The 10,512-nt window shown below is 36.8% G+C and overlaps 1 protein-coding gene across 1 annotated transcript; it reads right to left on the bottom strand.

Annotated features, from left to right (window-relative positions):
- Window positions 1-2,740: 2,740 nt before the first annotated feature.
- Window positions 2,741-10,511, bottom strand: TDRD15 (tudor domain containing 15). Its single transcript, XM_014956754.1, has 2 exons — window positions 10,441-10,511; window positions 2,741-8,658 (listed from the first exon to the last, which is right to left on the bottom strand). Exon 2 carries the CDS (start codon window positions 8,651-8,653, stop codon window positions 2,741-2,743), a length of 5,913 nt encoding a protein of 1,970 aa, XP_014812240.1. The 5' UTR covers window positions 8,654-8,658; window positions 10,441-10,511.
- Between the last annotated feature and the right edge of the window lies 1 nt (window position 10,512).

Genomic DNA, 10,512 nt, shown 5'->3' with positions numbered 1-10,512 from the left:
TATCACTTTCATAGATTAAAAAAAATTAAGTAATCGATGACACAGTACAAATACAGAAATACATTTAAGAAATACAACCAGATGATAAGCACTAGTTTCCAATTAAATTTTACCAAATCAAAGTAGTGGTTTTGCTCAGAATTATGCTTGCCCCAAGACAAGTAGGAAAACACACCTAAACTTCCAAATCCTAAATAAATGACACTTTCTTTCAACTAGATTAAAACTTTAGCCTCTCCTACTTAAAAGAAAAACACTGTTACAGCTGAGCTTGATGGCAGGGGAACTACCCACGAAAGAAAAAAAGATGGTGAATAAAATCCATAGCCAGACAGCCCAGCAACTTCATCTAACAATCATAACATAACCTTATAATGCACTTTTGAAAATCCTTATCAACAATGCCAACAAAAGACATTTTCTATATTTACAGGTGCAGCATAATCCTGAAAATATTTTCAATTATCTAGTTTTACCTTAAGCACTCTGGGTATCAGACCTTCAGAAAAGGAATTACTATCATAAGCTAGCCTCATTATGAGTTCAAAATAAAACACATATTCTTGCAAATAAATCTAACATTTGTGATTTGTAGAACATAAAAATAGTACACACAGAGCTTATTTTTTCTTAATCATCCATCATTCCTAGGCTCTATTTTGCAACATTAGGTAAGCAGTGTTCTACAACTACACACAAATCAAAGCACAATAGAGTTAACACCAGAAAAAAAATATCTAAATTAAAACATGCAAGTTGTGTACTAATACTACACCAACAGGACTGGAATTTAGGGTCTCCAGATGATCTTTAAAAAGAGAAGACACTCAAACATCTGCTGTTCAAACCAAATGATAGCCAGAAAATAGAATCGGAGTTAATTAACCCTTAAGCATTAGTGCCCCTACATGAAAATGAAGTATTATTTGGCACTACAATTAATGTACTCCAGAGAAGTAAATTAGAAGTTATTACTCAGCCTGAGCAATGTTGCACAATATGACCTTTGCGCTTTATCCTAACAGCAAACAGTATCTCAAACTATTGACAAAGAACATGCCAGGTAAGCTGTTATAATTTTAACAGTTATAATTAAAGTTATAAAGTTATAATAACAGTTATAATTTTAAAGTTATAACTTTAAAAAGTTATAATTTTAACTAGGAAAAACTTCAAATTCTGCAATAATAAAAGAGTTAATCACAAAGGTTTACAAAAAACCCCTTTATTTAATCGCTACATCAATGTAACACTTCTGATACTTTATAGCTAATATTTACTTAAGAAATTTTATCGTATGCACTTCCTCATTTGTTAGTAATTGGAATCTTTTGCTTGTGTGTTGAAAAACATTTGCATGCTTTTTGAATAATTCACCAGCAGAGTTAACTTTGTAAAGATCAGCTAGCATTGTCTTATCTCTTATTTCTACGAATTTCTGGGACACATTTCTTCTCCTTTGCATATAGAGATGCATTACATGTATTGCCTATCATTAGAGATGTATTCCTTTTTTTCATTTAAATTCAAACAATCACAGGGCATACAAAGAAAACCTCTGAGACTTCAGGCCTCTTCATGCTTTATCTTTGTCCAAACAACTGAGGAAGGAGGCAGAGGGAAAAAGTTCAAAAAAATAGAAAATTAAAAGAAAAATGTAATCAGAGAAACATACTACTAATTCTTGTAATTTCAGAATAGCTACTGAAAAAAAGTAATTCTAAAACACATACAGCATATCATCACTTTTCAGTTCTCCTGAAATTTCCTCCTCCTACAAAGAAGAAAAAAAAAGGAAGCAGCTCTGGATGTTTCCCTCAAGATACAGACTAAAGGTGTGGAGAAAACTCCCTCTCCTCATTTTGACAGATGGGTGGGAAAGATGGAGAAGAGATCAGGGAACAAGCACACAAGAACCCTGAGATACATCCATGGCATCTTTCCACCAAGAGCTTACTGAAAACAATGTAATGGGGGTCTCTGCCATAAATGGGGATCCAAGCTTTTGGCTTATTGCTAGTAAACTTTCTCCCAACAAGAGAAAGATACTCGGATACGAAATTTAGAAGGAGAAACAAAGAGATGATGCATGGCATCTTTGTTTTCTGAACATTCAAAACAAGGAGACAATTCCACTGTAAACTAGACATTACTGCCAATAAAGATTTTTATACATACACACATAAATTTCAAAAGCATTCTGACAGAAAAGTTTGCCAAAACATGATTGTCTAAATAAATGTAACAACAGATCTTGAAGGAGAAAATATACCAAAAGCAGGATCTGTATTTTTTTTTTAATGCATTGAAGAAGTACCCTCCTAACCGCAGTCTACTTACTGTCAAAAATAATTATTTTTACAATATCTTCACACCATCTTTCTGGAGTGTGGAACATCAGAATCACAAGCCTCAATCAGTGCTTCTGGTAGCAGTTTTACACTGTATTAAGTCAATTTTACTTTTCTTATCGCAATGCTGAAGAAACTCCAACTTCTCCACAGTGCTGTTCATCTTCTACAGTTTTTCTTTTCCTTCAGTGTTACATGAACTCAGATCCTTTGTTAATGATATTCCAGCACCTACTGTACCAAACTTCCATATGTGAAACTTCATCGCACATAGTACTATGCTTCAGACATTTTTTGTTTCACTTTTTTTTTGCTTTATAGGAGTTTTCAGCATCATTACAATCAGATTCACAAAGGGAAACACTGTAGTTAGAAGCTGGACACTAAGGCTAGAAATCTGTTTTTTCTGATTTAATTCTGCCGACTGGAATGAGGCAGCATCTTCTTCTAGAGTAGACCGCATGGCCAGCAGCAATTAAGGCCACAGCTAGATTGATCTCCTTGTATAGAACATCCACCTCTAATGCCATTTCAGAGCCATAGTGTCTAAAATGAAACATCAGTCTCGGTTTGCTAAGAAGCTTCTGAAACAGAAGTTTAGCTTCATCGCTCCAGTATTCCCCCTTGGCAGGGACTATACCATGTAAAGAGCAAGGGTGTGCCAAGCGTGGTAAGAAACACAGACTTTCTGGAATAACTTTAAGTTTATGGATATCAGAGTAAGGGATGACCTTCAGAAAGCCATAATCAATAAATTTAAGAACAACGGACTGACTTGTTACTTCACTAACTTCTGCCCTGTTCCACTGTCCTTCCAGTCCAAACTTGATCAAGCAGCTAGTACCAGGAGCCACAAGTGTATTTGGCAAAGCTGGCAAATCATCAGGAAGGTCAGAGAGCAGCAAAGATAAGTTTTTCATGCAATCAAATAAGACTTCAAACTGGATGCAGAAGTTTGAAGGATCAGTAACTGCAGTTACAAACCCAGGATACCTTCTGCCACTCTGCATCAGCGTCCATGTGATGGAATTTATCTTGAATGATGTATCAAACTCCTTACAGCCTGTATTACTGGATTTTTCTGGTCCAACAATAGTCTGACAATGACTTAAGAGTTCATTGAAATACTCCTGAAGCAGAACTTCCTCTATTAAAATATCTACTTCCCAGATATGAGAGGATTCCAAATATCTCAAAAACACGATCCTTATTTCACGATCCAGGACTGCATTTATTACATGGACAAACTGAATTTTCTTCATTTTTTTAAACCAAACACATTTACAACACACAGCTTGTTTAGGAATACTTTTGGTCTCTTCACTGAGCCTCTTTGCATTATTTAAGGACACCATCTCACACTCACCATAATCCATGAGAAAAACTCGCATTAACTTCTCCCTGACAAATTTCTTTATTACTTTTGATCGATACCACTTCAAGTTCCTTTCACATTTTGTCATGCATTCCAATCCTTCTTCAACGTCATCCACTCTAAGGAAATCATTTTTTTGTGCTTCTTTGAGGAGCATGACATTTAACTCTTGTAATGTTTGCAAATTTCGACATAACTGTACATGAAATTCTCCATTCTCTGAAATATGAACTACTTTTGCTCCTTCAACCTGTCCAGAATTTAGATCTTGAGGAAAGACATTTAAGGGTCCTTCATTTTTCATCCTAACTATCTTAGTTTTACTTAGATCATCTAACCCCTTCCTAGATTTTCTCTCTTGAGGATTACTATCTGTAACAAGAATTTGCTTTGGCCTGTTTCCCCAATTACACATTGGTGTGTTTTGCCATGTTGTCCTGCATTTTTTCTGCAGGTCTTGAGACATAGACTCTCCATCACAAATTATATCTACTTCCCATTGCTCTCCATGTTGCTGTACGAACTTGCAAGTGACTTGCTTGTTATTTGTTTTGCTTAGAAAATAGGAAGCACTTTTGTTAGTCCAGCTTTCATCAGGAACACTTTTTACTCTGCTAAGGAAACAATGAACACTGAGTCTTGGAAAAGTTAAGAACTTTTTCTGAATCCTGCAGATTTTTGAAGCACTTAAAACTGCTGCATTGCCATAGTCAATGAACTCTACCTCAAAGGAGTTTCTCGATTTCAGAGTTTTAATAACTGCTCTATAGTAAAAACAATCCGTGACATGCTCTGCTACAATGAGAGCCCCTACTGTAAGATCATCTAAGCGATTTTCATTACCTGTATTCACCATGCTTCTGTTTAATTCTTCTGCTAGTTGTGTTACTAAGTTTACATCCTCTGCAAGCTGAACATAGAAACTAGATGGACTATTCATATGAGAAATATACCCTGCTACTTCAGAATTCACCTGAATATCACGTTTAGGAAGACTGGTCAATTTAGGTATATTTTCATTACTGCTTTCCTCCTGACCTGTATAATTTAGTCTTTCATTATGACATTCAGAGAGAGCATTTACAATTATTTCCTTTGAATTTAAAGCTGGATGACAGAGTGAGTGAGAAGCGGGCTCTCCAACCAGAGGTTCCTCTCTGTGCTCCAGAACAGCAGTGACAGTATTTCTAAAACCCAATTCCTGACTGTCCTGTAAAGTTAGCAGTTTTGAGGACCCGCTACACAACTTTTGTGCACTACATGCAGTTTGCTCTTTATCTCCAAAATTCTGTCGACTGTCTCCCTGACAATACTCATCATATACTTGGCACTTCATTTTAATTTTCAATTTAACTTTTTCAGGACTTCTATCAGTTACTTTACTAACTTCTTTGTCATTTTCCATGTGACATATCATTCCTCTATTACTTCCAACACGTTGTTTTGCATAATTTTTTGGTACCAATTCTTCCAACATTTTTTCTTTAATTTTCTGACTGACTTTGAGTTGACCATCATACAACTCCACAACAATCTGTCTATCTGATTCTCTGGATACAATTACAGCCTTCAGCAGTTTACCCAGGAATGTTTCCTCAAACCATCTAGTAACTCTTGCTGGAATTTTTGACTCCCTAAGACCTGACAGACAGCATTTAATAGCTTGCATTGGTGTGAGTATTAGGTCAGTGGCAGAGTCTGGAATAGGTATCAACTGGTCTCTCTCTACCAAATTCTTATTTCCAAAATCCACAAACTCAGCGGATACATAGGATGTTGATTCCACAGGAAAAGCCAAAGCTCTATAAAAGAGACCATCTTCAAAATATCTGGCTAAACATAGTCGCATATTGCTGGTATCATATTTTGCATTATTTGACATTTTACTTACGACACTAACTTTCTTCGTCAATGCCTCTATAGTTTCAGTGTTTCGATTAAGCTGACAATAGAATTTTGAAGGACTATGTATGTGAGTTATATAAACCTCCTCCTCACTTCCAATTTTTATGTTAAAAGATGAGTAGCAAAAACTGTACAGAGAACCCAAAGGCGCAAGGGTTCTCAGGCCAATATATTCAGACAGGGCGAGACCACGTTCTCTGAGGAACTCCTCTGCACTAGTAAATGGACTCTGTAAGTCAACTATATTGCATAAACAGTTGGGGCTTACAAGAATAATAGCATAAATGATGCAAGTCAGCTGTCCTCCAGAAGCAGAAATGAAGTCTTCGAAGTGCCTACTCGCTCCAGACCAATTAAGTGAGTCAGCCTGAAAGGGTACATTTTTAAGTCCACATCGAAATGCTTGACTTTCCAGAGTTAGGAAATCTGGAAGAACATCTTGCAGATCTTTAAGTAAAACTCTTTCCTGATAACCATAGTCCACAAACACCACATCAACTTCAGTTGTTGATACCTGCTGCAAAACAGTTGCTCTGTACCACTTCCCATCTTTGGGACACTTAGCAACACAGGCAATCTGTCCAGGTTTGTAAGGACTGGTATGTTCTTTATAATAAGTCTGAATTTGTTCCATTAAGTTATTCAGCTCTGGCAGTTTACCTCGCAACTGACATGAAAAATCCGCTGGAGAAACAATGTAAGAACACACCACTTCAAAAGCAGTTCCTGGTTTAAACACAAACTCTTTATAAAATATTTTTGTCTCATGTATCGATTTATGCCTTTTAGAGATAGCACCTTTTCCAAAACAGGACAGCACAACAGACTCTCTCAGCACTGATGGTACACTTAACGATTTTTCTGTCTCAAATGTCTCTCTATTTTCAGATACCTTGTTTTTTTGAATATTACAGATGCCCTGTGCATTTACTTTTCTTTTTTTTAATTTGTGGCGATCCAGGCATTGACTTTTTTTTCCTAAATTCATATCAGAAACTAGTGTGTTTTCCCAGTATTCAGCATATCCAGCTTGAACCATGCATGTGGCAACATTTCCTTGCTCCAAACCATTCCTGTACTGCGCATTAACAATATACTTGTTGTTTTGCTTTCCAATGACTTGAAGCTGGAGGAGTCTGTCAAACACTATGTGTTTGAAAAAATCAATTTCCTTTTTAACCCACATATCATCAACAGGAAACGTACAAGCAAGTGCACAACACATAGCCAAAGCTGGTAAATCACAGAACTCAGGAAGCAATGTTTTCACATCGTAACAGGGTACAGTATCCATATTTCCAAAGTCCAAAAAATAAACAGTAATATTTACATGAAGCACTTCAATGACAACACCCCGATAATAACACATATCTTTGCTATACCTGGCACAACAGAGCAATCCAGGTTCTGGGTTTATAAGGACCATTTCATCAGCTCTACATTGGTTATATGCATCTGCAATATTTTTCATCAAGGCTTGAAATTCATTCTGATACTCACATGTCTGAATCCAGAAGTCAGACGGATTTATGACATATACCACAAAAGCAGCATGGAAAGTATTCACTTGCATTTCTACTCTTTTGCAGTGGCTTGACAAAGCAATATCCCATTCAGGTAAGCAGTTTTTTGTATGCTTATTTCCTGTACAATTCTTAAATGAATTGTATCTCTTATCAAATGGTTTGTAGTTTACAGCAATACTTGTGATTTTTCTTTCCGTAAGCGAGACACATGATGCAGCTGCCTCATTCAGGTTTTCTGGATGCTTAGCATTAGTTACAAGATTTTGACTTTGCAGCGTAACATAATACAAGTGTTTAATGTCATTGAATAAATCAACATAAACACACAGAGAAGTTTGTCCTATCAAGGCCTGTACAAGTTCTTTCAGCTGAATTTTTATTACTGCCACATCCTCACTACGAAAACAAGAGAGCGCACACGGAAATGAAATCATTGGTAATGCCATGAACTCAGCTCTAAGTTTCTGAACACAGCTAGATGGCACAGCTTCAATATTGCCAAAATCCATAAACCAGACTTCCACATGGTCAGAGAGAACCTGTTTTATCACTCCTCTATGCCATTGTCCATTTTGCCTTTTGGCAGCACAGAGTAGCCCTAAACTATCAAAAGATTTATTATTTTCTCTACTGACAGCTTCATAGTACAAATGCATAGCTTCTGTCAGATCTTCCAGCTCCTTCTGCCATTTCTGTATCTGACAGTAAAATTTATTTGGGCTTACTGCAACAGTTATTTTTACATTTTCTCTACTGCCAACAGGTAGACGTGGAAAGAGAACATCTGGAACTAGCCAAAAATCTGTTGGTTTCTCAGAATTAATGGAAGTAAGAAAATCCTTGACTGGATACTTCTGTTTCAACAATTGTGGCACACTTTTACAAAGCACTTCTTGGGGAAATGCTCTTAATGTTTCTACAATAAGACAAAATGAATCTCCATCAATACATTTTCCTAACTTCAGTTCAAGGACATCACTAATGATCTTTGGTACTTCTACAATGAACAGTTGGTACGGTGTAACAGCTTTCACATGACCTGTAATCTGTAATCCTACCAGAGATGAAAAATAGTTAATGGCTTCTGGACTCCATTTTTCTCGCAGAGGAAGTATGCTTGCAAAAACACCCCAAACCACCTTTGGAGGCAGGTGAAACAATTCATCAGAAGCAGAAGCAAGACGTGTTTCCTCAACGACCAGCACTTGCCCAGTGTCTATAAGAAGAGCCTCACAAATACTCTCTCTCTTTTCCAGAACTCTTCCTCTATGCCATGTTCCTTCTTTGTCTTCCACCAAACAAGATCCACCAATGTAAACATTACCTTTTACTTTGACTACACGTTGTATTTCATTTTGTAGTATGTAATAGTCAAGCTCACATCCTGCCTTGTATTCACCCTGGAACGCTATAACCAAACATTTGGGATGGCATTCTATACTAGTTATCTTCAGATTCATATCCGCTACGTCTGGTGAGGGAGTCAGAGATTCCATTCTGTCTGCAAAGAAAAGGAGTAAGATAAGCCTGACAATTTCCCTTTTTTTTTTTCCTTTTTTAAATCTGTCAACCTATTCCTCCCATTAAATTTGTTTTCAAAGCATTTTAATAGCATATTATCACACTTATGGTCAAAATGTATACTAAAAATTTAACAATGTCATGTTTTATGCAACCAGGATACACTTGACATAATTGTCTTTATAAAGACATGTTCACATAATGTGGAAAAAAAAAAAGGTATCGCTGCACTTGCTCCTGTGGCTAGACTAATTTTATGACTTGAGAATAATTCGCAATCAGAGATGTGGAAGAGGACAGACAACCACAAAGATAGCTGTATTTCTTCTCCAAGAAAACAAAAGAGCGGAAAGCAATTCATGTCATTTAGACAATCTCTGCTCATCTCACAAATGTTGCCTACATCCAGTGAATTTAACTAGTAAATCCAGTAAATCTCTCCAAAGGAGATCCGATACAGTGTTTCACTGCACTGAACTTGCAGTCGCAAGTTACCCGCAGAAGTACTTCCAGTCTGTTTCTCTTTCTCTTTTTAATATGTGCATGATGAAGGACACTTCCCCTACTGGTCCTGCTTTTTCTGTGTTAATCACTCCTTCAAATCAATGACATCTTACAGATCTGTGCTTTACCGTTTACTTAATCTGGCTGCCTATACGCTATAAGGTAAAACTGTAGCCTGTTTTAAGTTTTCAGAATTTCAACACATTATCTAGGTCCAACATTTTCAAACTGCCCATCAACTAATGACTTGTGCCAGGTGTCCTTTTTGTGCTGCCTCAACACTCCTTTCCTGACAGTTTAAGTATCCTCAAACCCTTCAGATAATTCTCTGACCTTCATCTATAATCTGGTCTTCACGATCAGCTTCCAGTTCCATTCAAATTTGTCAATGGATCTGTGGTTTCAGATTGTTTAAGAGGCTGTGCGTGCCCACAATTTGACCAAGCAACTTTATGGAATAAAGTGCTGTTCTAACAAAGTCATTAAGGGCAGACAACATCTGTCAAAGACAATGGATGAACACACGAGGAAAGACTAGAAATGTGCATGCTCAATTTATGAATTTTTATGCGGAGCTGAAAGCAAAACTTTTAGCTTCAAGTTATTAGAGAAAAACTGCCACGGTAGTTTTTAATCACAAGCATAACATGAAGTACATAGTGAGAATACAACCTGCCTTCAGATTAAGTAGTGATCCCTATCATTCTGGTTTCACAAAAAAATAAAGATTAATAAATAAATGAGTACTCCTACTGTAAAGTTTACTAGGACATCTCGGGCAGGAGGAAGAAAAATATATGACTTCTTAAAAAAAAACCAAACAAACCCCAAAACCACCAGCTACCCAAGAAAACCTCCCAGTAAAAGCAGTACCAAACACCTTCTTAAACAAGGCCCCTAGGGCTTCTCCACCTTTCCCTGTAATAAAACAGACAGCTACATTCGGAGCGTTTTCAATGAAAGAAGTCAGCCTTCAGGAAAAGGTTCTGTCTGCCTGGAAGAAACACCTGAACATTAGAAAGAATCAAACTTTTGAAGGTACACCACTGATGCTTCAGGCACCTCCTGGTTTATTTGTGGTTTGTTTTTGCTTTTTTCTCTCCACTGAAATAAACCCTGGTTGCAGAAACAACACAACAAATCAAAACAATTTGTGCATCAACATTTACTTGCCCATTGCCACAGCCCAAATAACAATAATACACCAGTGCACTCACATTTCTACAGCTTACAAAACAACCTTTTGCTTTTTACTCACCTATATACTAGTTAGGACTTATTCAGAACACACCTTTAGAAACCTCAGCCTTCTTTTTAACAATTCTGCATC

Source organism: Calidris pugnax, unplaced genomic scaffold (assembly GCF_001431845.1).
Source record: "Calidris pugnax isolate Ruff unplaced genomic scaffold, ASM143184v1 scaffold171, whole genome shotgun sequence".
Lineage (NCBI taxonomy): Eukaryota > Metazoa > Chordata > Aves > Charadriiformes > Scolopacidae > Calidris > Calidris pugnax.
Note: the sequence above shows the minus strand (reverse complement) of the source record. Positions and strands in the feature narration are given on the sequence as shown.